Source organism: Pseudopipra pipra, chromosome 3, assembly GCF_036250125.1.
Source record: "Pseudopipra pipra isolate bDixPip1 chromosome 3, bDixPip1.hap1, whole genome shotgun sequence".
Classification (NCBI taxonomy): Eukaryota; Metazoa; Chordata; class Aves; order Passeriformes; family Pipridae; genus Pseudopipra; species Pseudopipra pipra.
In genome coordinates, this window is record NC_087551.1 from 15,116,975 (window position 1) to 15,144,453 (window position 27,479).

The following is a 27,479-nucleotide window of genomic DNA, read 5'->3' on the forward strand; positions in this document are numbered from 1 at the left end:
TCCTGCCTATGGCAGGGAGCCTGGAAGTGGATAATCTTCAAGGTCCCTTCCAACCCAAACCATTCTATGATCAATGGAATATACTGCATCATTGAGCTTCCTGCAACTAGGTTTATCTAGTATGAGGAGTGGTGTTACCCACTCACAGAGAAGAACAGTTCTTTCTAATAAACTGCAATACCTGATGATTGAGATCAACCAGTTAATTATAGTAAATGTAAAACTAGCTTGATAAATTTCTAGTGAGGAGACAAGAAACTGCTAGTTTGAAATACAATTTTATTTTTTTAATCAATACGCAATCTACAAAATGTTATTACAAGATTATCAGCATGATCTGTTTGTACTTATACTGAGAAAGAGACCCAAATAAAATTATAGTTTCCATTAACAGTAACAACACTGCTTCAGAGTTATCAGAATTATTGCTAAGAACTACTAACTGCAGCAATTAGTGTGTTTAGTTAACAAAAAGACAAATAAATGCAAAATAGAAGTATGGACACCAATACTGCAGCTAAGAAGCCTGTCAAGTAAAATAAACACAACCAAAAGTAATATGTGAAAATATGTTTTCAGATGTAAAGTACTTTTGGACAATTAATACAGAATCTGGGAAAAAAAATACAAGGAGCATAAGGATGACAGTGGCTTGGCACCAAGTTCAATGGAATGCATCATCATCCTCATTTCTCAGGAGCTGCTACACAGGGCCAACTGGACCATTGTTTCCAATCACTGTAAAGCTTCAGCTTTGACACCCAGTAACACCTCTTTTCCTATCTTTTGTGCTCTTTTCTGGTTGGAATAAGCACACACTGCAGGTTGCTTACTAACATCAAAAATCTTCTACAGGCCATTACCACGATTTCTTTTTTCCTCCCCTTAGAGATTTTGATGCAGATCCCATTTTGTCGGTTAAAAGACTTCCATTGACTTCAATGGGTGTTTGAATCCAAAATTACATCAAGTACCATTTACCTACAGTAATACAATTAGTTTGAGAAAGATGAACGCGAAGATAAGGTCTGTCGGTTTCAGCTAATACGGCGCTTTGTAAGTAAGGCAAACACACTATAAAAATAGCTGTTCTCATTGATTTATGTTTTAAATACAAAATATCCCAAACCCTGCTGGTCCTCTCTGAAGGAAACACAGATAGCATCTATACACTGCCTTGTAGTAAACGTTAGCAAAATGTCAGCATCTTAAGTGACCCAAACAGTTGGAAGCATTGCAGTGACTGCAGGCACTCACTGCGGGAAGCACAGATCAGATACGTGTGAAAACTGGTTCCTCACATGATGCCAGTGTACCTCATGGGTTATTTAAAGATCCAATCCTTCTGCTAGCTGGACACTGAGCATCACAACAGCTTATTGCAACTGTTCTTCCTCTCCATTCCCCCTCCCCCCCCCAAAAAAAAAAAATTACAATTAGACTACTTACAGCCCAGATTTTTAAAGAATCAAAGCTGGTATGTTTACTCACTATCGGCTGCTGTCGTGTTCATGGAAAATGTTAGCAAATGAGTCGTAAACATTGAGAATATTTGCTCAGTAGGTTATACTCAAGGTCACCAGACAGTGCAGAAAAAAGGGGAAGCCAGGGTGTTTCTGCTTAGGCATGTTGCAATAGAATAGGAAGTTAGAATTTGAGGGGGAAAAAAAAGTCAGACAACCCAAACTTTCCTTCATTAAACTGCAGCCTATTTTTAAATATTCTGACACCAAGGCATATAAACATCAGTTTGAGACTGAACAGGGCAATTATTCAACCTTAGGCTGCACTAATTGTCAGCTTTAAACAGAAAGTCATGTATTAAACAGAGTAACTTACTTTCAGTGTGGCAATATTTCTATGGAATTAATTCCCCGTGATCCTGATCCAATTCCTATTAAAGTTAATAGCAAGACTTGCAAACCTCAGATGGAAATCCAAGATTTTGCAACATATACAAAGCTGTAGCTTGACCTTTTTATGTTAATGAGTTCAGTAAGTCTGAATGACCATTTGCACCATACCAGATACAATACAGATTCACTAGGAGGAATGATGACTTGTAAGGTGGTTGTTCATCATTTAGGCCACTCACTCGAAACAGTAGCTCATATCTTGAAGGGTCAACACTAGACAACCTTCTTAAACACATCCTGAAACAAAGCAGACACCTAAGAGAAGAAAAGCAGCCACTGCTTCTGTAACACCACCGGGTACTAAATGCCCAGGAGATGAGTGCTGTGAATGGAGGCACTAAGGTGAAAGAGTTCCTCCTTCTTAAGAAACAGAAAAATAGGGGCCAGGTGTGCAAGACAGGCTTTGGAGAGTAACCACTGTTAATAGGTTTACTAAATTAGATGTATTAATGCAAGTCAAAACAAATCAGCCTCAGACAAGGGTTTGTGCAGGTATTTGGAACACGTATTTTGCTTCCTCTACCTCATGGAGCAAAGAGGTTAATAGATATTGTAGCTCTAGTACAACCATGGACTTCAGCAAACTGCAGAACTTGTCATGGTGCCAAGTACAAACACTTTGCCCCTTAGTTCAGCCGAGCAGTATATAAACCAAAATTAAATATTAATAAAACACAACAAACATGATTTGAAGGTGCTAATGGTTTCTCAATTCAAAACACGGATGGAGGATGGAAGAGCTGAGACACATTTGGATCACTACTATACTCCAATGCTTGCTTAGATTTATAACAATATAATCTGCTAATAAAAAGGGATATATAGAGAAGCCCAAATACCATAATAGTCTATTTGGAGCTTTGGCAATGCAATACCCATAAAAAACCTGCCCTCAGGACTTACTGTAGAATCTATTACCCATTTCATTCTCAGCTTCCAAATGGGGGGAAAAGTTTATTGTGATGAACTAGGTTCATATTATGGCCTTCTGTTTCCTCAGACTGGTAATTTTCTCAGTGCATATCCCACATATTTCTACTTTTGGGGAATAACATTTATCTGTATTTTCACACAGTGTTCATATAAACAGTTACAAGCTGTACAAAATATAAAGCGAGGCAGTGCATTACTATATTTTTGTTCTCCACTAATTTCAGTTTGAAGTAAGGACAATTTTAGGAAAACTGCAGCCAAAAAAAAGTATCAGGAGCATTTTTTCAATTTATAAGATTTTTTTCAGACCTGGAATTACAGCCTGCAGAAAATGATCAAGGGGAAAATGGCTGAGGGGAAGTATTAGAGCCTTTCCCTAAAAGACAATTGTTTGTTGAAAACATATTTAACACACTGATGTGATTAGTAGCTCAGGCTCCTGATGAAGCATCACAGCTTCATGTCTCTTGTGACAGTCCATTTCTGCACTATTTCCCCATGGAAAATGCCTTTAAAGCCAGTAGCATGAAAACATCTCCATTCCCACGTATGAAAAGACTGTCTTAAAAGTTACTCAAAGCCACAACTTCTGCAATTTCCAAACCAACATCTGGAATTTGCATCCTAAAGGAGACCCAGAGCAAACAGCAGCTATCAGCCTTTTCCTCAGCTTGTGGGGAAAAATCTCCTCTGGTGTATATTCTCAAAGCTTCATCAAATGAAATGGGCCTGGACTGATTTACACTTGCTGAGGATCCACCCCTTACCTCACTTGCTACAGTAGTGAAAAAGAATTGTCTAATGCTGGCACAGAAATTACAATCACGTGTGCCATATGTTTTTTTTCCCCTCGAGATTACTTTGAGTGAACCTATAAAGTGCTGGGGAGGAGACAGTCACAGCCACAGAAAAATGAAGAGTATTATTGCAGAGGAACTTTTCCCCTTTTTACCAATGAAATCACCCAGTTTCCAACTCATTAATTAAGGCTCTTGTCAAGAATAGTGTTTTGACTTCTTCTGTTCACATACATCAAGGGGAGCAGAAACATGAGGGACTTGAGTTTTCAAACAGCACTAAGAAATATAATTGGTCCTATTGGACCTTACACAGATGCTGGTCTGCATATAAGCAGTCTGGAAGTTTTTATTACCAAATATTACATGTCCAAGTGACATGAATTCTTTAAGTAGTGCCATTAGGTTTCAATATGGAGTATGAGATCATTCCCAAGTCATAGATACACAACAGGAAAAGAATATATTACAATCAGTCAATTAAGTGCTCACATCTTGCAGCTCTTTATAAGGAGAGCTTACTCATACCGGTATTCCCAAGACAGGAAGCTTACTTGAATGCAGGCCAGTCAAATGAGTACTGATTTGCAGAATCAAACCCATAAGCATTAAAAAAAAACTCAATGACCATGTTCATCCTAAACTAGGTCACTGCGCTTCTTCTAACAATAGAATTTCCTATGTAAATTGATTCCTACTAATATCCTATGATGATGCCTCTTCTCTTTCACTGCATTAGGCAGTTGCCAGCCTTATCTGGGTCTTCTCCATCAAGCCTAATCCACTTCTTTTCAATTTCAACCTGTAGTTGGAAAACAAAAAGAACCAGGTAGAATTATCAAATAATTGGACACCGAAAATGTGAACTGCAGCAATGACATGAAAAAAAGCTTTGACAAGAACCAAAACATTTCCAGACCCAACAGATTTCAAAACCACTACTCCCAAAAATAGCTCAGCTGAGGAAAAACAAGGCTGCATTCACAGTTCTGTTTTTCAGCACCATCTTTGATCAGACAAGGAATTATTATTTAATGATTCTTTTGCTCAAAATCATTATCAAAAGTACATGCAAGATATGTTTAGAATACACAGTACATTTGCTTTTCAAACACTGTATGGGGGAGTAGGGAAGAAGAAGAGGGGGAAAACACGGAAAGCATAGCCCTTAAAGTACCTGGCAATTGTAAAAAGCTTTCTGAACCACGTGTTTCTGGGGCTGCAGATCACTCTCTATGCCCAAGGACTTGACTTCTGTTCCTGAGGCACAGGTATCATGAACAACAAACTGGACAGTAGCAAATGGATACCAGTCAGATGGTATTTCCTGGTCTGATCCAAGTTCCAACTTATAAGACAGGCTGTGTGGATGATCTGAATCTTGAAAACAGAAAGAAAACCACCACATCATCAGTGAATTATCTTTTCTTTGTTTACAATATAAGGTTCATCTCCTAGCAAGAGAGCACAGCTCTATTTTTTTATAAATACAGAGCAGTTGTTATGATACAAGATTATTCTATCTATAACATTTTGCTACTTGGACATAAGGTGCCCCTTTACTCATTTTTTTTTTCTGCTTCAACACACTTTTCACAATCATTGCAGTTTTACAAATTAATTTACACAAGATTTATCAAATCCTTCCAGCTTCTAATTGAGAGAAGAATGTTACAAACTTAGGGCTTCATTGCTATATTCATACTGTTTGGAAGAATCTAAGTTTTCTCTTAAAAATGCACTTCTTATGCATATAGAAAAATAAAAACTGAAAGGAACCAGTGTAGCTAAGGCAGAGATGCTGCCCTGTGTGCAACAAGCCCCCTTTCCAGAGATCTCCGCTGTAGGAATTTTACTGGAGTGTTTATTTCAAGTACTACAGCTATCTTGTGTAACATCATTTATTACAGTATGTCTACAGAAGAAAGATAAAGGCACAGCTCAGAGTGCTGCTCAAACAAGATATATCCCAGCTGCCAGGCTAAGGGCTACCTGGACTCCCTTTCTAGCTTGGTTTGGTACAGGAAAAGAACATAACCCCATGTCTTCAGAAAAAAAAAGTATTACTAAAATAACTGCCATGTTATAAAGCACAGTCATGAGGGCCATGTGCAGGATATTCTGGAGCAGTGTAATCCAAGCTTAGATCCTAGGGATCAGTTGCTTTAGCATTTCTTACATGTGGCAGTGATATGGGAAAGCACTTTTGGCACAGAGGAACACCAAGGTGAAAGCCTGCTTTCCAAAGCAACTGAAGTCAGTAGGCTCACTGTGTGCATGAAAGCAGTACAATATAACATAACAAAAAGAATCCTCTCCAAATTCTTTAGGGCAAAATGTTGTAATTCTGTGTTTCTCCTTCTCTCCAGGATTTTAATCATCAGCACAGACAACTAACTATGCTTTGGCTGCAGGCAGAAAAAAAAAGCAGAGAAAGGATTGGCTGTATTTTGTCAAAGGCAAGCCTGGCAGTGCATATTTGGTTTTCATCCATTACAATGAATGGCATCTCAAAGTTCAGGCAAAAACGTTCCATTCTTTATGTACTGGCTTCCTCTGGTGACAGGAATCAATTTCATATCAGAATGAAGGAAATACTGAAGATGGAGTTAACACACTGAGCTTTATCCATCCCATGGGAAAAGTCATGGTAATATTCCACATCCACAGGCTCACAGGCATTTTGTAAGGCAAAAATAAATAAAAAAGCTACATCTCCATTGCTCCTAGGAGTCTTGGATCATCCTCTGCTCTGTGCTGCAAGTTTTCCTGGAATCTGCCTCACAGCCTGCCCAAGAGTTTAGGAAATAATTTTCATTTGAGCAGTTTGATGGGCAGAGTTCTGTCACACATATCTCTGACTGCACTGGAGCAAAGTCTAATTCAATAAACCATCCTCCACATTTCATTTCAAGTCTGGCATAAATCAAAAGGCCCCCAAAAATCACAGCTTGAAGAGCATGAAATTCATGCTCTTTATTCTTAATCATACTAAAACAATTCACATTTTTTTACTAATTACCTAATTAGCATAATTAATAATTCCCCTCCCTCTTCTTTGCTGTTACACTCAACAGCACAATTGAAACTTGACTGCCTGAAATAAAAGGTGAGGGAAAGGGAGGAAGAAATAGGCAGTGTCCTTTGGATTATCAGCCCCTAAATTTCAGAGGGGGAGGCCTATGACTCTTTACTCTTTTTCTCCACTCTTCTTTTTAACATGTTTAATAACAGCAAAAATAAACAGTAGCTTACAAAGCTGTTTGCTGACTGCAAGAGTTCAATGCCCCAAAGACACACACACATAGGAACACAGCAGCATTTACAGCCACCACTTCAGAGAAGAGACTTGGCACTGGACAAGTGCAGTCCTTCACCAGCTGGACTCCATATGTGGCTGATTTACAAGCATCCCCTGCAGACTTGCTCCCGGCAGTACATCGCATTCCATCCTTATCCCAAATGCTGATTCTTTACATGGATTTCAGAAAATAGTGCTATATGCACACCAGATACAATCCTGCACCATGGAAGAGTATCAAACTCTGGCCATGAAGTCTCCCAGGCGCCTCTGAAGAAACATGTATCACAATGGAGAGCCAGCAACCACTCCCCACGTGGGAGCAGATGCTTCTTTCTATCAAAGCACAGATCTATTACATGCTCATAAGGAAATGGTGACAGAAATCGGGGGAAGATGTCATGCAACTCACACATAAATGCAAGGGCAGATCCATAAAAGGGACTGGTAGGGATCACTGCAACAAAAAATGTGTAGGTCCCAAGTTTTGGGAACAAAGCTCCCCTAAATATGTCCAATATAATAGCACCTTTAAGGTGAGCGAGTAGGCACCCAGCAATGGCCAATGCCAGCATAGAGGGAGGGAAACCAAAGCAAGCAGGACAGGCTGGAGAGATCAGATGGAAGAACTTCACCCCTCATTGCAGACCTTGCAACCCACCCACCTCATCAGTCAAGGCACAATGCTTTACAACCCACCTGCACTTAAAAAATGACAACCATCACCCAAACCATGGCCCATGACCAAAAGGAGCAGCACTATCACTTCCCTTTCATAAAAGAGCCTGCTGTTTAGTGCACTTGTGCCTGAACTGGGCTCAGTCACACACAACTATACAGCAAGGCTGGTGTGGGGGTGGAGTAAGAGGGACTGACTGCAATTTGAGCTAAATTGGGGCTCTCAGCATTCGTGAGACATTGCTGACACTTCTCAGCACACCACAGGACAGGGTCCTTCAGAGCACTAAAGCAAAGAGTGCCATGCCAGGGGCATGCAGCATGTGGCTGAAGTCTCAGGACAACAACACAAAACACAGAGACCAGTAAAACTATAACATTAGGGATTTTATTTCAGAAATAGATGAGGGAACAAAGTCAGAAATAAGGGTTAGAAACACCCGCCAACCCCTTCAGAATGAAGCTGCAGCACTGAACAAGTGTGAGGAGGTGGCGTTTCATCACTCATGTACCCGGGGATGGGCAGATCTCTGTATCTGTGATGTGAGCCTTGTCCGTGATCTGCTGCTGTTCATCTCTTGCTGTGTCCAAGCCCATTTCTCCTGCACTAACACTCTCTTGGTCCACAGTCCCTCTTCTAGACATCCTGGATGTGGTGGAATGAGCCCCTGTCGAGGTGTGCCTCTCCATCCTTGAATCCTCCATCATCCCAGCAACAGCTGTGGTGACAGCAGCATCAGCAGTGAAGGAGGCCATAGGAGCACCCCAGTTTCAGAGCCAAACCACGAGATGTCATCCCACGTGTGGTGTCACAGCACCACAACCCACCTGAGCTGTACTCCTTTTGGCTCCCTGGGCCTGGTCCATTCTCCTGTAGTGGTGCCAAGATGCAGTTTGGCAACACACTTTGTTGTCCTGGTCTTTGTGCTGTTTGCTGCACAGACTGCACGTCAGACACAACTGAAGCATCCTGAGGAAGATAGCAGGGGTTGCAGCACCAAGATGGCATGTCATGTCTTGGCTAGGGAAGCAGCACTCTCTGCCTCTGGGTCTATGGTTAATCAAGGATCTGTTGTTTGGAGTCCATTTGTGGTAGAAGGAAACCAGCACAGATCTAAGGGCTTTTGGAGATCAAATTCAGCATCTTCCAGCTGGAGGGGGGAGAGGTCTTTGAAGAAACAAACAGCAGTGGGAGTTGTCTGGATAAGTATTTTGTCTTCCCAGAAATGGAATCCAGAAATAATCACTGCTTGGAATTTTCCTAGGCAGAGCTGATGGCAAATGTTGGACGATAGGTGTCCACTTGAGTCCAGGCATAAATGGTCCACAGTCCACAGCCTAGACCATTCCTCTTGGTCTGCTGATGTTGTGATTCAGTATCATACAGCCCTTAAAGAAATCTCTGGGTTTATATTCCAGCTGACCCACACCCATGAGGTGGTCTTGATGTTGGGATGCAGTGAGTTCTGGGATGCTTCCTTTTCCTTAGGTGGTAACCTGCAAAGGTAGAGACAATAGTTTTGGGATCTCGGTAAGGCTACTGCCTTGGGTCCTCAGGAGCAGCCTCCATTGGACATTTTTGCATGCTCCTAAAATACAGGGTTCCTCCCAGCCCATCTATCCCTTGTACCATTGTCAATGTCAGAAGGAGGTACTCACCACTTCACTTGTGGAGAAGTCCTGAACTCCTAGCAATGCTGAACTGTGCTAGGAGCGTAGAGCAACTTCTTCCCATAAGCTGTCAGATGACAAAGTGACCAACATTGGTTGACCAAACATTGCCTTAGTTTCCACCTAAAATTGGCCAGTCCTTATCATTTCTCCTTCATGAAACTACTGCTTCCCAGGCCTTGTATTACACTGGCGTTAGAATAACAAAGAGAGGCTGCATGTACAGGATCCTTTTGCAAAACAAACTGCAATGCTCTAATGGCCAGAAGGAGAGAGAAGGTAGTTCTGTGGAAAGACAAGTGGGTTGGAGTAGGCACAGTGTAATCTGCATTCCATGAGACAACATATCCAGATGCAAGCCCAGCTATCCAAAATGTGGCCCAACAGGCATCCTGGAGAAACGAGCACCTGGCACGATGAAACTGAATCACTCCTGAAAGGCAACCAGATAATTTGGGGAGATAATTGAGCTTTCACTAGCTGATTTAGGAGACAGAAATCCTACAGTTTAGGTGCCTGTGCAACTTGTTAAGACTTCTGTGAATTGAGAGACTTTAGTCTGTCTTGATTCTTCAAGTCTGGCTCTTGTATCCTAAAAAACATTCCAAATTCTTGCTCTCTTTCTCTGAAGAATACCAACAAGAAAGCCAAAACAAACAAACAAAAGATCAGTAAAACTATGAAACGAGATTCAAAATATCATTTAACACTCATATGGCATTTCAGAAGCAATTAATAATCTAACTTTGCATCTATTCACAGTGTTTAGACCTTATTCATCTCTATAAGTAACATTCAAGCAACCTTGATCTGAGAAAGGTTCCTGAAGCCAGGCAATTTAAGCCAAAAAAATGTACTGGTTATTTCAGTTAAGTTGTAATTCTATTTTTGCCAAAATTGGTCCAATTATAAAAGTCTTATTTTGAACACGAAAACACCAACAATTACTAAGACAGAGATTTATAATAGGATTGCTAGAAGTTAATAACTCCTGCAGCTATGTCTAAATGGCTGCATTTACCCAACCTGCTGGGAGAAATCCGCAGGAAGTAGGGGAGTGGGAATGGTACCACCACCAAGGAGCAGCTTGCAATGGTGCCAGTGCCAGAAGGAGGTGGCTGGGCAGGGATGGAGCCCACCTGACAAAGTCATGGCTTGGAGTTTCCACCTAGGCAATTTATAAAATAAGAAAAGCAGCAGCAGTTGCTGAGAACCGCATCACCTCCCACACTCCAGAGTCCATGCTCAGATGCTAAAGGCAGTAAAGGGCTGCCAGCAGTCACAAGCTCCCCTGGCTCTAATTTGCTGTGTTGTTTAATCACTGCTTCCTCAGTGTGGCTCCAGGATGCAGAATAAAAGAAGAAATAATCAGCTGAAGAGCTGTTGCTTTACACAGTGGCCCAAGGAAGGAGGTGTCCTAGCAGGAAACACCACGGGACTCAAATTTACACAGCAAGCAATTAAAACAGAGCATTTCAAAGTCTCTCCCCAGTCCCTGGGCGAGACAGGTGCACACAATTTCTCCACTGCAAAGACTGGCCCCAGCACTGTGCTAAAATCGTAATATGTTTTGCATTTCCTTACAAGTGCCCTGACTTCAGAAATATAGAATCAATTTGCAGAAATTTCATTGGATCAGCCCTTCAAAGTCTGTGGCTTTTTTACTTTTTTTTTTTACTTTTTTTTTAAATAATGCTAACATTCTGACTCCAAGCTCTACAAACTCTACCTATGTATATCTGAATAAGCATAGGCAACTTTTAAAAATCTGGAATATCTCACAGCTCATATCAACTTCACTTGACCACTTTTCCAAGGAAGTGCTTTAGTAGAATCCAGTGGATAATAACATATTTCAATGTCTATTATCGAAGCCACAATATAACTACAGGCAACCTTCCCTTTTCTTCTTTTTTTTTTTTTTAAGAAGCCTTGGGCAAAGGCTTTTTGACAGCAAAAGCCTCAGCATATTTTTCCCACTGCAATAAACATATTATGAAAGTTTACATATTTCTATTAGTCTGACTGTTTCCAGATTTTTGGCACGGCCTGGGACAACTCTATTTTTAAACTCTTAACTGTGTACGGAGCACTTGATAAAGAGGTTTAAAATTTGACCAGGCAGCATTACTACTAAAATGTTTTTTCAAACACATGAACATTTCAAGGATACAAATGATTTTGCAGGTCTCAGCCAGAGGAATTATTCAAATGTCAAAAGTTTAAGCTACTGGTAGAAAATAACGTAAAGCTGTAGAATGCCACAAAAAAACCAGTTTTTACTTTCAAATAACATAAATTTAAAGTTAATTGTGCACACCAAATCTTAAGGTGAAAGAACTGTAGGGAATTAAAAACTTTGGAAGACTTAAAATCTTTAAAATTTCCTAAATTGTTGACTTGGTTTTGCAGAACCAAACCTACATTAAATAGCAAAGAATACTAAAAGCTTCCCAGTTAGTCCAGTGAGCCTTGAAAAAATACATGGGTCATAGCAGCATTTCAAGGTACAAACCCTTGAAACCTGGAGCACAGGACACCCATATCTACAGATCTGGAAGACCTGAAGAATCTTTTTCTGCCTACTAATTCTCCAACACCTCTTCATCAAATCCTCTGCCCTCCCTGTCCATTTTCTGGTCTCCTCAATCCCTCCTTTACTGCCTCCCCTTATCTTCCTTCTCTCTGTCATTTCTCTCCCCCCACCATTAGTTCTGGCTTGGCTCCCTGCCTTGTGTTGGCACGTCTGCTGATGCTGCACCTCCTCCTCTCTCCCACTGCCTTGGCAGCCACCCGCATCCTCTCAGAGCAGAGCAGCAGAAACCCAGCATGTAAAAGGGAGGGCTCAGCCAGTTCAGGGGGAACTATATATGGCATTAGCCACAGGTCCAAGCCAACCACAGCTTCCTCCAAAGCAAAAGAAAGGGAAAAACAGAGGTGGCATTAACACAACATAATTTCTGATTGTGACCGCAGCGGGGTTTGTGCTGTTCCTCCCACCGAGTGTATCATGGGGAAGTGAAAGGCACAATCACTCAAGCCTTGAGAGACCTCAGCACCTGAGCAAGTCCCAGTAGACATGCAAAGGGGACAAGCATTTCCATGCAGCATTGTTAGTAAACATACCACCTCTCATCTCTTGATGCAGGATGATTACAAATGCTGTTCTAATCCACAGGCAATTTAGTTCACACATAGGCTCAGGATAATATTCTCTTTTCATTTGCTCCTGCCTCAGTCAATCTGTTACTTTTGTCACTGAAATATCAATCTTAACTCAAATATCAAATTGTAAAATAATAAAATAAAGTCATAAGTACCTAAACAACAGGTCAGATTATAACTTAAAATTAGTTTAAAATGAGGGGGGGAAAAAAATCCTTGGGAATTTTTTTGCCTTTACCCTTCTTTTTTTTTTTAATACTTTTGAATGTTAACTCTCACCTGCACATGCATTTAGCTGTCAGAACCTGGGAGCCTATTACTAACATACCTGAAAACAGGACTTAAGAAGATGAAATCTTTTCTGGACTTTTTAAAGAGTCAGTTAGGATAATACAAGACTAGGACAATCCATTTGTTAGTAACACACACTCACCTCCTTTTTTTAAAGTACAGATTATACAGATATTTTAGGCAAAATGCTTTAACAGGTGCCCTTGTCTTACACAAATTCCCAAAGCCCAAAGTACGTATAATGCATATTCAAGCAAAGGATCAAATGCCTTCACTCTACAGAACTTAAAGCAGGATATTGTATTCCTCAAGAATTTTTATGCCTTTAGAAAAGTCTTATGCCTTTAAAAAAGTACTGGTAACATGATTGAAAATTGGAATTTTAAAACCAATTATTTATATTTTTCTTCTCCGAAAAGTCATATTTTTTCTGGTAAATTAACTACTTCCATGTATGCAACTATAAACACAGCTGGTTTTATTGCTGCAAGTTTTCAGTGAGGTACCACCACCAGAAAGAAATGAGAATAAAGTGGGAGGCATTTTTCATCAGTGCAGTTATTGCTAAGAATGTACAGTCTCAATGCACAAACTAATGAAAGAGGTACTAGATATCAACCTTTGCAAAAGCACAGTCACCTTCCTATGGGAAATTTGACCACAGAATTTTCTAATTATGTATCATACTTACCATTTCTTAAACAATGCTGGAAAGCCACACCCAACAGTGACAATACCACCTTTCCTATTAACTGTGTGATATCAGCTGGACGAATCATTTTACCAAAAGACTTTTTCTTCCCATCCCACCCATTGCCCAGCTGATATACAGAAAGAACAAACCCTTTCCTCTGTCTTACTGCAGACTTGATGTTTACTCAGAATGATGAGATCCACTTCCATGATGCTGCTCACTTAAAATGATTGACAATAATACATCTGTCTCCATCAAATAAATTAGGAAAATATCCTTTAAAAAAAATAAGGCTATATTCTCTTTTTCCTAAAAGATTACTCCAGCTTCTACCAATAGCAGCACACAGATAAAAACCCAAAACAGGCAGATAATGGAGGTACACAAGCACAAAAACACTGAAGACACACACCCAATCCCATAACTTTATAGTGCAAATTATTTACTTGAATTTTTATCTGGAAGCCTGTCAATCTTCCACACCACAGCCCTGTAGGCACTCTCGTATTTTGCTGTTCCAACTGAGACTTGTATTACAGGATCGGATTCAACCTCGTGCAAAGCGCCAAGGCATGCTCTCCTATTCATTTTTGCTTTTAGGGACTTCTGCCTTTGGAGGTTCATGGTCCAAAGTGCTTTGATCCACTGTGTGGGAACAGGAAAGCGTATCATAACGTTTTCACAGTATTTCACAGAGGGTAAACACGTTGGGATCGGAGCAGTTGAAGACATATTTATAAAAGCCTGAAGTTCAATGTACGCCCCCTGAACCACTACTGCAGCCTTCACGGAAAAGGGAAGGTCTTGCCCATTATACCGTGTCCTGAAACGCATCAGTTCCAGCCTACAGGCATCCGGAGGTGTAAACTTAATAATCCGTGACTGCTCGAATTCCTGCGCTTTGACACAGTTATGGAAATGGCAATCGAGAATATCGATCCACTTCTTCTCCTCCTCCTTGTCGAAGTAACGCTCGTCCCTCTTCTGGAGCTCCAGGTCATTCAGGGTTAGAAAACAGTCAGCACCTCCGTTCACAAAACAGAGGCAGTAAATGTGTGTGATGACAGCACTTTCTACGAGTTTTCCTTCTGCCTTAGTGACTTTCCCCCAGAAGTTATCCACTATTTCCAGAGTCATTTCTTGCTCTTCATAATTCCTCTTTTGTCTAGAAAGAGTAGGAAGTTTCATAAGCTCTTCCTCAACCGTTACGAGGAAATCAGTGAAGTCATTATAATCTGTGGTGCCCAGTTTTAACATCTGCTCAGCCTCTGGCTCATGGATCACTTCTACTTTGGGATGATACCTCCTTTTCTCTGTGTATGACACACACTCAATCTTCACGGTATGGATTTTTCCCGAGACATTGTAGCTCTCTAATTTGGGTTCGGATAGCTTACATTGTGGCTGCAGCTGGAATTCCTTGAAAGGTTTCTCCAGGCCTTTTTCATAATACATCTGCAACACACCTCCGGGTAGGACGCTCAGGTAAATAGGGCCCCACTGCCGAGACGACATCATGTTCTTCTTTTCAGGAATCCTCAGCATGAATGGCCACCCATCTGCTTTCCGGCTCCTGAAGAGGCTGTGTGGGATAGTGGGGGAGAGCTTGTGCCATGCGTGAGTGCTCGAGACGGGTGGGTTTTCCACGGTGTCACAGCTATCAACCTGCAGGTGTTCCAGCCTCTCACAGATGTAACTGAAGGAGCCCTGGTTAAGGCTTTTCTGATCATGACAAGTTTCTTTGTCTTTAGGATGATAGATGCTCCTGTCGAGTACTCTGTCCTTCTTGTGCATGCTAACATTAGCTGGTGACATGCTGAGCGAGCACCCTTCCTTCCAAAAAGGACTGGAAAAAGCACAGTCGCTCTGGATGTATGGGAAGCGCCCTGGAGCTAACTCCTCACAGCTTCCTGGTGAGTTAGGGCTTCCTTTGTCTGCTGATTTGGAGACTGAAGTCTTAACTGGATGGTCATTAGGTGAGGTGTTCAAAGGAAGGCTACTCGGTTTCTGTGAGGCTAGGGATGAGCAAATCCCGGGTGATGGAAGAAGGTTAACGTTTGAAGGCCATTCAGGGATGGGATAAAGCATGTGAATCCCAGACTTTGGGATACACGGGTTTCCTGGGTACTCTCTGGTAGGCGTAGTAAGTGGAGAGTTGCTGGGAGGTCCAGGACTTAGGTAGAAATCAACTACAGGAGATGAGAGTGGAGTGCTGCCTGTAGAAGATGACCTACTTGAAGACTCATGCAGACTAGACAGATTGAGTTTAAGGCCATTTGCTTTACAGCTACTCTGAGTTTCAACTGATTTCTGAGGTGACTGGAAGAGCGGCTCATCATCAAAGGTGACCCAATTTGCTGGATTTGTGGAACACATCTTGCAGGAGAAGCTTGAGGCACTTGCACACACATCACCCGCACACCATCTATGAAGAAACAACAAACACGAGCAGAAATAAATTCTCTTGAAAGACAAAACAAACCTAGCCCTTATAAGATTCAAATCACACAAAGCTCAAATTTGCAAGCAGTTCACAAATCCAGTGTACTTTGTGTTTTACATGTATAATCTGGCACAGCTGTGTCGAAACAGACAAGCTGCCCAGGAATCCTCACTGCTCTCTCATGTTGGGAGTTCTAAGCTCTGTGAGCTGCTCAGAGCATCTGATGAACGCAGATGCTCTCTCAGTCAGAGAGCAGAAAGCCCCAGAGTGGTGTAGGACTGCTTGCATAATACTTTCAGCTTAATACTATACAGCATAATACTATACAGCTTACGTGTATTTTGCAGTATGGACAGAGATTTTCCATACTAGGGATCTGCTCCAGGTGAGGCTTCCCCTCCTTCCCCTCATGAAACAAAACAGCACTTTACTAAGAATGGTGCAACTGTTTCCAAAAAGAAAATCAGGAAGGTGAGAGGGGATTATTTTTTTCATGAAAAGCTGTAGCAACTAGGTGCTGATGGCAAAGGTACACATACTACTGCTATCAAGGGCAACCAGCCCACCAAGATAACACACACACTGAGCAATCAAGGCAGGCGTTCTCCTTCTGCGATGGACATGAGCAAACAGAGCAGTTCCATGAGTATCCACAGGTGAGAGGCAGCAGGAGCATGTTGTGGCCACCAGAACAGACCTGGGACTCATCACCCACTCCATGCTGACATCTGAGGTGCCTCCTGTCAGGAACAGCATGGGTAGACTGGCCCCAGATGCCTTCCAGACCTGGACAGGAATCTCTTTACATCAGTTCCTTCAACCCAGACTTATGCTCTCAAGGACTGGACGTGTTAGAAAGAAGGGTGGAAAGGCATAAACTTATAAACAAGAAATTAGCCCTAAGAATGAGCGATACGTTCCCGTTAAAGGGTAGACTATGAGCATCCACTGGAGATAAAACACTGGTGAAACAGAAGTCAAAGCCAAGTAACAACATATCTGCTAAGCACTGAATTGGCTGGTGGCCTGGAAAAAGGACAGGTCTTTAAACCAATTAATAAACTACACTCCATCAAACAAAGTGTCTTTGGTAAAGGGCTCAGCTGGATGTCCTCAGAGCAGGACTATAACCAGTAAATAATTAATCTTGCCTTCGTGGTTTTAAATCATGGCACTGAACTTTAAATGTGTTCACTGCATCCTTATGCAGAGTATGCTGTCCCCAAAGTTTTTCCTCCCCACTGCTCCTGACTGATGAGGGAGTGAGCAATAAATTGCTAATGCCTGAGGAGGAATCGAGTACAATGAAGCACCACGGGGCACATATGAACATCGCTCATTTGATAAAAAGTTATTCTTGTGTCAGAACACATTCACATTTGCCTGAAAGCACAAAGAAGGCAAAGTTCATATAGACAAAAACCACCTGCACATACATTACTCCGTTAATTAAGGTCAGCTAACGATGACTTAAAGCTATTCCCCTTCATGCACAGACAGCCACAGTTAGGCCATTTATTAATTGCACAGCGCTACAGCACACAATCACGTAACCATAAAAGCCATTCTTTATCTGTAACATTTAGAGAACAGTTAATTTCTAGACATGCCACAGTTCAGCCAAGTGAAATCTTACGCTACGAGTCATTATTTTTACCATTTCTCCATTATTTCTTGGCCGGTTTATGGTCGTTAAGAAAGTACCATAAACCATGGCACAGCCCACTCTCTCTGCAGCTGAGCAACTGAGGGCTTGCAGTGGAGGAGGACTCTGGTCCTTCATTAGTTTTTGAACTCTCGACCTTTTTGTTCAGAAAAATATTTGCACTATGCTAGTTATTTTATAAGCACTCTCCTCTCCACTTACAGAAAGAGAGAGAGAAAAGGAACAAACAAGTTACAAATTACTATCATAGCTCAGACACACACAAGTACCAGTGTATCATTCACCCACACAATCACATCATCAAAATAAAGTGCAACAATGGAAAGAAAAATCACAGCTATTTGTTCTTGGACTTGGTCATCATTTTTGTCTCCCGTTCCACACCCTTCTCCTCCTCTCCCTCTGGTTGCCACTATGCCTCCTTCAGCAGTATATATTGATTATTTCTAGATCGGGAAATTTCAAAGTTTTCAACCCTTGTTTCATCTTTAACAAGTGTCATTTGTTAACAGCAGTTTACGTGATGCTGTCTCGGGTAGTGGATTTTTTTGTAACAGCCAGGACCGTGGGGCAGCCTGGTAGACAAAGAGCATAAGGAAACAGCCTCAAAGGCTGCCACTAAAAACTCCTCTGGAATTTACAAGAGATAAGCATCTGCCAGTGAGAGAAAAAAAACACACTGTGGATAGGAGAGGGAGCCTTTCTCTCCAGAGGGGCTCCAGGGATGATCCCGGAGTACTGGGTGAAGCTCAGTGGAACTGACGGTGAGCTCGGCAGCCTGACAAGGCACAGACCTTTGGTGTGACCACAGCCACACTCAGGGAGCAAATCACACAACACTGAGATGCACCAGTAAAAGAGAAATCATAAAATGGGAATGTAAGTAAATAGAAATGTGGCTTACAATAAAGAACAAATTTTGCAGCCTGTTTCCCTTTCTTGTTAGAAGTGAAGCTTTTCATTGTCTTTTATTATTTCGAGATGTTTGGGGGGTTTTTTTCACAATGTTACAATTCACTTTTTAAAATGTGATGTTACAGATTATTTGGCAGACTTTTTCCTATTACAAAACAGAAAGATGTTTGAAATCCACCTGCCAAATATTTAATTTCAGTCAATAAGTGTCAATGAAGAAAACCACTTTCCCAGATGGAGTTCTCCTCTGCAGTCACAATACCCTCAATTGTACCTGTCTGAAGCTGAAGCTTTGACCTTTTGTTACTGTTCCAGATACATGTGAGGTTTTTTTAAAGGAAAAAGGTACTGATGATAGCAAAAACACACAGGCAAGAAGTGTTGCAATTGATAGCAGTTCCCCTATTGTTGCTCTACTGATCCCCAAAACTGACTACTAGGAATGGAGGAAAAAAGTCCAAATGGATTTCTACAAGCTGTTTGTATAATGTCATGGTAATAAAAGGAAATAAACCCTTCATCTAGTACTTAAAAAAATATAAAATAAGTCTTATGCTACATCACTTGTTCTCTGATGCTTTTACATCTGCACAACACAATAAAGGAATGCTTTCAAGTTCTATTTTGTCCTAAACGGTTCTCCAGATTCCTCCTTATGAATTGGGATGTTCTTCCTTGAAATTGCAGTAAATCTGGGCTTCAGGATGGATGTGTTTTGCCTCCAAATAGCAAAGGGCCCCCATGGGATCCCCATAAATGTAACCCAAATGCTTTGGCTAAGAGGAAAATGATACAAGATGCCATTGATCTCCATTACCATATAAGTTATGTGGCCCATAACATTTAAATTACAAGCACGTGTGGTATCTCCTTCAGATATGTGACAGGAAATACCATTTTTATAATATTGAAACTGCCAATAAAAAAAAGCTGGCTGAAATAAAGAGTTGCTCCTAAATGCATTAATGCCAGTGAACCCAAAAGTTATGACTCATCTCAGTTCATCCTCTTCTGCTGAAAATGATCTTCCCATTTATCAGATTAACACAGTCCCTCAGCATTTAATGAACAGTAGTTGCAGCTTAATTTCTTCATTTTAATACCTCAAGGAAGGAAGGAAAAGAAATTCTACCCTATTATTGAAAGATTTCATAGGCTGTAACTATTACTGGGTCCTTTGTTGCTTCAGAAATCCCAGATCAAATCTACAGCAAAAATACTCAACTTTTGTGCCTTACTAGGGAATACTGTAAACTCTTCCTACACTGAACACTAATAATAACTTCCTACTCACTCCACAGTGCAATTCAAGGTATTGACTCTGCTACTTTTAATCCTTTTAACACCTCAGTCCTCAGCAAGCTGAGGATGCTCAGTTGTCATGAGCAATATCCCCACCACCCTGAGAGTGCAGCCTTGTACCACCTCCTTCACAACAGGGAAGGAGCAGAATCTGAACCAGCATACTGTATGATTGAACCCTCTGTGCATCTCACTCCCAGGGTCTTCCCTAAAATTTGGCACCAGTTAAAACCCTCAAGCATGTCCCTTCTGACTTAAACACAAAGGTCCTCTTTAAAAATATTGAAGGAGCATGGGGTCAACGAATGGGGAATGATGGGGAAACACTTCCCTTCTGCAAAGCATAAAGCAAGTAAACACAAAGTTTAATAGACAGTACTCACATTCCCAAACACAGAGGAAAGCATAATTTTATGAATACATTCCTTCTTGCCTCTCTAGCTCCAGAGGCCATCGCAGCTTCAAAACTGTTAAGCCATACATCCTCTAAACAAATTGTCTTTTTAACACCTGAGCACATATCTTATGAGAGCCACTTGCACAGTGGATTTTTATTGGGCAAATATCAGCCTAATTGTTTCAAGCTCAAAAAAACCCCCCAGATTTATATACACTCAGTGTGACAAAACAGTTAAATAAATCCTTCAAAACAAACTGAGCTCTTCTCATGAGCTACTCTGTGGACAATGCCTGGACATTTTATTTCCACTCTTCCAGAAAAACTATGGACTCCATACACTACTACGTGCCAATTATATTTCCAGGAACAAGGTCATCTGTTGCATACAGGCTATATAGAAATTTAATGCAAAACTCTGCATACTGTGCAGGCTATGGTGAAGCTGTCCCATAACGATACCATACGAGTTGTTACTGCTTCTTGAACACATACGTAGACAATTCTTCGTGCATTTTGCCATAAAGTGTAGTAGTCTTGCAGGGAAGTACAAATTCTCTGCGGATTAAGCAATAAAGAACATATGGTATATAAAATACCCTAAACATTTCTAAGCCCTTGTGATATCCAAGTATAATATGGCAGATTTATCTCTGTATTTTACAGCCATATTCTTTGTATCACTGTTTCAGTTATTACTTAACTCTGGAAAAAAACTTGAAGCACACCTTCTACATAAAATACTGCTTGATTTATGATGATTTGCCTCAAATTTTATTTTGATACTACATATGGCTGCACTTTTATTTAACTCTGCTCTGCTTCTCCTAGACACACCCAAAAAAACTTCTCCAACATATAACTCTGAAATAAACATAAGCAAAAGGCACAACTGACGGGAAACAGGAATTTCTTGGCTCTCACTGGTATTTGGGATATATACATGGATTAAGCCTCCCACTGCATTACTCATTTTAGAAAAAGGAATTGGTGTAATAGTCAAAAATATACAACTTCAGAGTGCAGCGTGACCTTATATTTACATTGCCTGCTCTCTGGGGCATAGGCACAGCTGGGAGAATTTTGGAGCTCACAGCTAATCTGTTTAATTTGGAATTCCTTACTCTTGGCCCTGAGAGCTGGAGGAATTAAAGCTTTCAGCTTTTGACAGTGAGCACGTCCCCAGAGCAAAGGCAGGCGCAGCTCTTGCAAACACCTCTCGCCATTACTTGTTTCTGCCCCGAGTCAAAGGGGAGGTTACAAACAAGGTGGTTGGTAGATGCACACGCAGGCTTGAGAAAACTGACATTTTTAAGGGCATCAACACAAACACCACAGTATGTTCACAAGTGGAGACAACTTCCCTTGATAGGAAAAGGGTATGGCAGAGACTGAAACAGTCCCTAGTGAGGATGATGTCACAGTTTGGGATGTGGGGGACGCCCCACCACGAGGACAAGTACTGACAGCTACAGCACTGACAGTCTCTGCACGCCGGGAAAGCATCCAGCATCCAGCTCGGGAGGGATGCTACACACAGGAACTGGACAAGGGAGGCCTGAAGAATTGCCGACTCCTCTGCCTCAGTCACGTCTCATGCTTTAAAGGCTGTAAGCAGGTATGAGAGTCGCATGGGAGGGAAAACCTACGGGAAGCTCTCAAATGAAAAATGAAAAAAAGCAGCAGATTCACATCCCTGCTAACTATCCAAGCCTGCTCAGCTGGGGCTGAAGTGGGTCTTCCCCAAAGAAGTAGCTCTTCTTGCTCCCAGCAGGAGGAGGTTAGATGGTGAGGACCTTCCAGTTTATATGAAAATTTAGCATAGCTATTCAGAACAGTTCTCATCTTTGCCATGAATAATCACCCAAACCTCAGCTGCTATGCACTGTAAGTAAACTCCTTTTCATGTCCAGATCCATTCTAGGAGACCTTCCCTAACACTCAGATGTGAAGTCATTCCAAAGCTGCCTCAAAAAGACAACAAAACATCATGCATGACTGGTCTTGTGTGTAACACCATCGGCTTCAACCAATCTTCCCATTCAGAGTAAGCTCCAATTCCCACACCCTCCCTCACCCCACTCCAGCAGCCACACCACCACGGGTGAGTCAGATCAACTTTGTCCTTCAGTGTTTTCTTAGTAAGGAATAACAATTAAGGCAGCAAAGCATAGAGACAACATTTTACTGAAAGTTTTCATATGATTTTATGGAGACAAGCCAAAGGTATTTTCTATAGGAGCTGAGAAATTTTTAAAAATCATGGCAACACAGTCACCTGGGATCTGCACTGCCATTCCTCTCAAGAGTTTTGCAGAGCTTGCTATCAGGAACATAACTTTCAGAATGGAATAAGGTAAACTAAATAGAATAAACTAAAAATAAATTTAAGATACCATAAATGAAATAAACTAAAATAGAAATCTAATTTATTTGTCATTGGGAGAGATCCCAGAATGGAGACCTAAAGCCACTCTTGGAAGTCACTCAAGAACTTCTCCATCAGCACACACAGCCAAGCATTGAGCTGCAAAAAAACAATAGCAGTCCTCTTACCCTTCAGGTCACCTCTCCCTCCTGAGGGGAACTATAAGGTTATTTGCAGAAGTTCCTACACTACTTGCTGTGACTTAGCCCATATGCAAACACATTACAAAACATGAGTCAGTGAATGTGACAGTGTGGAGAAGTCAATTAAAAGCCAATCTCCAACTACAAAACATTCAAAGATCCCAGGCTTGCAACGAGCACTTTCTAACATAAAAGAAAAAAAGTTTTCCCGATCCACAGCTGCATGTAACTATTTTGTTTCAGGAAGATGCAACCACATCTTACATCACAGCACCAACTCTAGATAATTCTGGCACATAAGAAACAGCCGGATACAGGTACACTTATAACCTGTTTCGGGTTTTTTTTCCATGCAATCAAAGTGACAAACCCCACACATCTCTGCCATATCATTATGTCTTACTGCAAAAATAGCAAACACCATTACTCGACACAAGTCTAAGCATCTCTGTTGGGTACCTCAGTTCTAATTTCTCAGTCATTTCTTCCAGATGACACTCAAGAGTTCCATCTCGGATGTCCTGCATTTTCCTGTTTACAGGGCGGATTTCCTATCTCAGAAGGTGACAGACTGTTCCAGTTCCAAGTAACACATGTCTGGTAGCACATGGTTCTGTGCATCTTTGGACTCCAGGCTGGTAATGGAGAAGGCAAGACAGGGTGTACCCATGTTTGTGCCCCATTTGCTGGCAAACAGGACGGTCACGAAAACCCTCAAGAGGACACAGTCTGCTATCAAAGACAGTGGGAACATTTTTACTAGCTTGAATGAGAACATGACTAAATCCTAAAAACCAAAAAAGAGTTCTCTATGTTTTACTGAACACCTTTAACAGAGGAAAACTCACTTTTCCTAGAAGAAATAACAAAAAGGCTAATCAAATCAATATTGACTACTCAGTGTTGTTAATCTCTTCCTATCTGGATATCTAAGACACATTATTTGTGTGAAGATGCAATTGTAAGTTGTTACACAAGATGCAATTGCATCTCCTGAAAACAAAATAGTTACACACAACCGTGTATTGGTAAAACTTTCTTCTTTTTTTTTTTTGTGTTATAAAGTGCCATTGCAAGACTGCGATCCTTAAATGGTTTTTAGCTGGAAACTGGCTTTTGACTGACTACTCCGTGCTGCTGCACTTAATTTCTTCCTATTATCAAGTTAGACAAGATATTTAAAAAATTCTCTTCACTGCATGTATGTGTTTCTCTCATTTATACAACACACCCCTCCATGGGGCCTTTCTTCTTTCTGCAAGTAAAACCCCCTGTTAGAAGAGGGATGGGGAGAAGGCAGAGGTTGCTGGTCAAGCTGTGGGGAGCAGTGTGGGCTCACTCCTGAAAGGTGCTTCTGTTCCCACTCCCATTCAGTTTCCTGGCCCAGTCCTGCTTTATCCTCTCTGAATCGCACTCCTCTTCAGCATCACCATAGTGACTGCATAACTTACACTCCGTAGGCAGATTTCAGAGAGCCAAGGGACAATTGCAGTAGAGTCTCATGTAAACTGTTTATTGACATTAGCTGACATTTTACTGTAGGGAAGGTTTGTTGGGTTACTGTAATTAAAAAAAAAAAAAAGCCAACCAACCTTCAACACAGTGCTCTGGCCTGGAAGAGACAGGAAAATCAGACTATTTTTATTTACAGCACTTCTGCGGGTCACTAAGTTAATGGATTGTTACTGAAGCAATTTTTAGCTGTGTTTAGGAAACATGTTATTATTAGGGACGCACGCACATCCCACAAAAGAGCTCTGGTCACGGCAGCTCTGCAGAGTAGTTTAACATCCCAAACCTCCCCCTCTCCTTTCCCCCCACGAGCAGAATCAGAGATTTATAATAGGCTACCAAACATCAGAAATGCAGTTATGGGTGGCTGTCCCACTTCTGTAATATCAAAAGCCTTTTTTTTTTTTTTTTTTTAGGATTAAGCAGTCCTCTGGATTAAAAAAAAAAAAAATCTGGAGTGCTTTGGCACACAGATCACACATCAAAATACTAAGCTGTCTGTAGTTAGAAACAAATTTAAATCTGGTCCTCTACTAGTGTTTGCAGTGTCCAAGGAAAGGGATGGATGAAATGCCACAAAGAAACGTGACATAGAAGCACACTTCAAAATCTTTGCCACTAATCTCAGAGTGAATATTAAAAGGTAAGGAAGTTAACAGAAATACTATATTTAGCATATTCACTGAACAATATAATATTCTCCTTTTTTAAAAATTTATTTTTGATTCAGAGTCAGTTTTTATATCTGCATTTAAAATTACCTCATGCTTTAGTGCCCAACACACAAGTGCTAATACCCTCCTGGAGATGACCTAAGCTTTGCAGAGGTCTCTAAACATGAAAAGTACTGCCAGACAGCTATTAGTAACATTTTCTGACAGATCAATTCTCTCCTCCATTGCAGGATACTCCCCTTCTTCCTGCCTTAGAAATACTAACACTAACAAGAAGGAGCGTCCCAGCTGAATCCTTGTTTATTTGGATAGAGGTATTTTTTAATAGCAACTGATGACAGTCATGTCAGAAAGTATAATTCATAACGCAGACACCTAAAAAAGCCTCTTTTGGGTTCCTCTCCAAAAACCTTTTAAGACAGACGTGGGTAGCCTGGTTTCCTGAAGCAAAAGACATCAACTTATATTTATAATGATCAAAAACATAAAAAAAGGAGTGGTGGACTAGAGGGACCTTGTTTACCAAAACACAAAGTAAAACACTGTCCATAAGAGTGCATCTCTATTTGTGTAGTTGTGTGCATTCCATGCTGGAGTTAATATTCACACACAGACTAATTTAAAAGCTTACATCAATTTGCTATTCAGAGATCAACAAGCTGGGCCATTAAGCTCATAAATCCCAATAATTTTTAAAGTGATAGAAAAGAACATTTATTATATACTCATTAGGAAGAAGGAAAACAATCACACTGAGCATGAGCCAAGTACCTCGTACCTGCCTTCGGGCATGTTTTCCCACAGGTGTGATTTACAACTCCAACATCAGTTAAGTATAATCTCCAGCCACACTTCCTGTTGTACAAACTACTTCTATGCTTGACCAAAACTAGTTACAGAGTGCAATGCTAAGTTTTCCTCGACTCAAACATGTAGTCAAGAAAGCAGTTAATCTTTCCTCACAGCATTTTCTCCCTGCAGATGCTTCCAGTGCCTGAAACCAGGCAACAAGTGTTGCCTTCAGCTACTGCTTTTTCTTCTTTTACAGATAGAGAAGTATCTCAGTCCCCAGACAGGCAAAAGTGAGTTAACAGCAAAATAAACAGTTCATATTTAAGAGCCTCAGGCTCCAAAACTTCTGTCCCCTCCTCCCCAGACCGTCATTACCACTCTCCCAAAAAAAACTAAGTCCTGTTTGCAGAGAAATCTGTCGGGGTTTCTATTCCACTCCACCTCACAGAAAAAACACTGGGGAAGCACAGAACTGTGCAATTTAACTTTCGCTTGGCTCCCTAAAATACCTTAGTCAGCAGTTTTCTCAGCACACTTATTTACAACAAATGTCAGGACATCTACATCTTTAAAAAAAACCTCACTGCACAGTCTCCCTTCAGTGAGTACTTACCTAAAGCCAGAAAACGAACACTTTCTGTATTTTTTCCCATCTACGGTACGTTTGAAACACCACCTCCGGGATTTGCACTAGGGGTATATATGGTAAGTGCAGTCTAATCATTTCAACCCCATGTAGCACATCATTCTGCATCCGCTCCGGTTGTTTTCCCAAAGCCCCGGCTGGATTTACGGGAGAGATTTCTGCAGCAATGATTTCAAACACCATGAGCCTACGTGCATAGTTTAACATCATCAGCTGAACCACTAGGAAATATGAGAAAGGCTCCAGGAATTCACTTAACTTCGAGTATTAAATAAAAAACACTCCTCAGCTGCCCCAGACTCCTCCCTAACAAGGCAAAAGTCATGGGAATGTGATCCAGCAGGATGCCCGGCACCCAAACGCTACCGATTTCCGCTGCAGTTCAAAGCTCCGGGCAAAGCCATCCCCCTTTCACCACTTCTACTTTAAAAAGAAAAGGAAAAGGGGAGGAGGGGAAAAGGAAAGGGGAAAAGGGAGAGAGAAAACGAGAAAGGGGAAAGGAAAAAAGGGAGAAAGAAAAGGGGAAAAGGGAGAAGGAAAAGGGGAAAAGGAAAGGGGAAAAGAAAACGGGAAAAAGAAAAGAGAAAAGAAAAGAAAAGAAAAGAAAAGAAAAGAAAAGAAAAGAAAAGAAAAGAAAAGAAAAGAAAAGAAAAGAAAAGAAAAGAAAAAGGAAATTAAAAAAAAAAAAAAAAAAAAGAAAAAGGAACCAAATATTTTTGTTATATGTATCATGTTCTTTAACTAAAACAAAGCAGCTCCATCCACCGGCCCGTTTCAAGCCAGAAGAACTTCGGGGCTGCGCCGCAACTACCGGGAAAATTCCACCTCGGACGGAGCCCCCACGGGCCCCGCTCCCCCGCCCCGGTCCCCGGGAGCGGCTGCCCCCGAGGCAGAGCCGCCCTGGCCCGTTCTGTACCCGCTCCTTACCAGTTCCTTACCCGCTCCTTACTCTCTCCCTGCCCGTCCCGGTCGCGGTCCCGGCGCCGGCACGACCCGCCCGCCGCCGGCAGAGGCAGCAGCGGCACCGGGCGGGGGGAGGTGACAGGACAAGCCCCGCCCGGCCACATCCCGGGGGAGCATCCCCCAGAAAGGGGCAGGAGCTGCTGAAAGACGGG

The 27,479-nt window shown here is 41.4% G+C and overlaps 1 protein-coding gene and 1 long non-coding RNA gene across 8 annotated transcripts; one reads left to right on the forward strand and one right to left on the reverse strand.

Moving 5' to 3' along the window:
• Positions 1–259: 259 nt before the first annotated feature.
• Positions 260–27,411, reverse strand: STON1 (stonin 1). Of its 7 annotated transcripts, none has more exons than XM_064647975.1 (4): positions 27,303–27,409; positions 13,893–15,871; positions 4,824–5,026; positions 260–4,448 (listed from the first exon to the last, which is right to left on the reverse strand). In XM_064647975.1, the coding sequence occupies exons 2-4, from the start codon at positions 15,820–15,822 to the stop codon at positions 4,374–4,376; spliced, it is 2,208 nt and encodes a 735-aa protein (XP_064504045.1). In that variant the 5' UTR covers positions 15,823–15,871; positions 27,303–27,409; the 3' UTR covers positions 260–4,373. The 7 variants fall into 7 exon arrangements, 6 of the variants coding, with proteins under 6 accessions (XP_064504045.1, XP_064504042.1, XP_064504043.1 ...); XM_064647972.1 differs by having other exon boundaries at positions 27,292–27,369; XR_010428946.1 differs by lacking the exons at positions 260–4,448; positions 4,824–5,026 and adding exons at positions 7,992–9,122; positions 9,285–9,729 and having other exon boundaries at positions 27,292–27,369.
• Positions 21,617–26,043, forward strand: LOC135410958 (uncharacterized). Its single transcript, XR_010428947.1, has 4 exons — positions 21,617–21,787; positions 22,083–22,216; positions 25,157–25,240; positions 25,975–26,043. It is a non-coding gene; the product is annotated as an uncharacterized LOC135410958 (long non-coding RNA).
• Positions 27,412–27,479: the final 68 nt, after the last annotated feature.

What these genes read in the sequence shown, in the direction of transcription:
- STON1 (XM_064647974.1), bottom strand. Translation starts at nt 15,822, where the DNA reads ATGTGTTCCACAAATCCAGCAAATTGGGTCACCTTTGATGATGAGCCG. An exon ending in GCTTCCAGATAAAAATTCAA is followed by an intron (nt 9,730 to 13,892) that starts GTAAATAATTTG and finishes GTTGCCTTTCAG; the next exon opens with GAGTGATTCAGTTTCATCGT.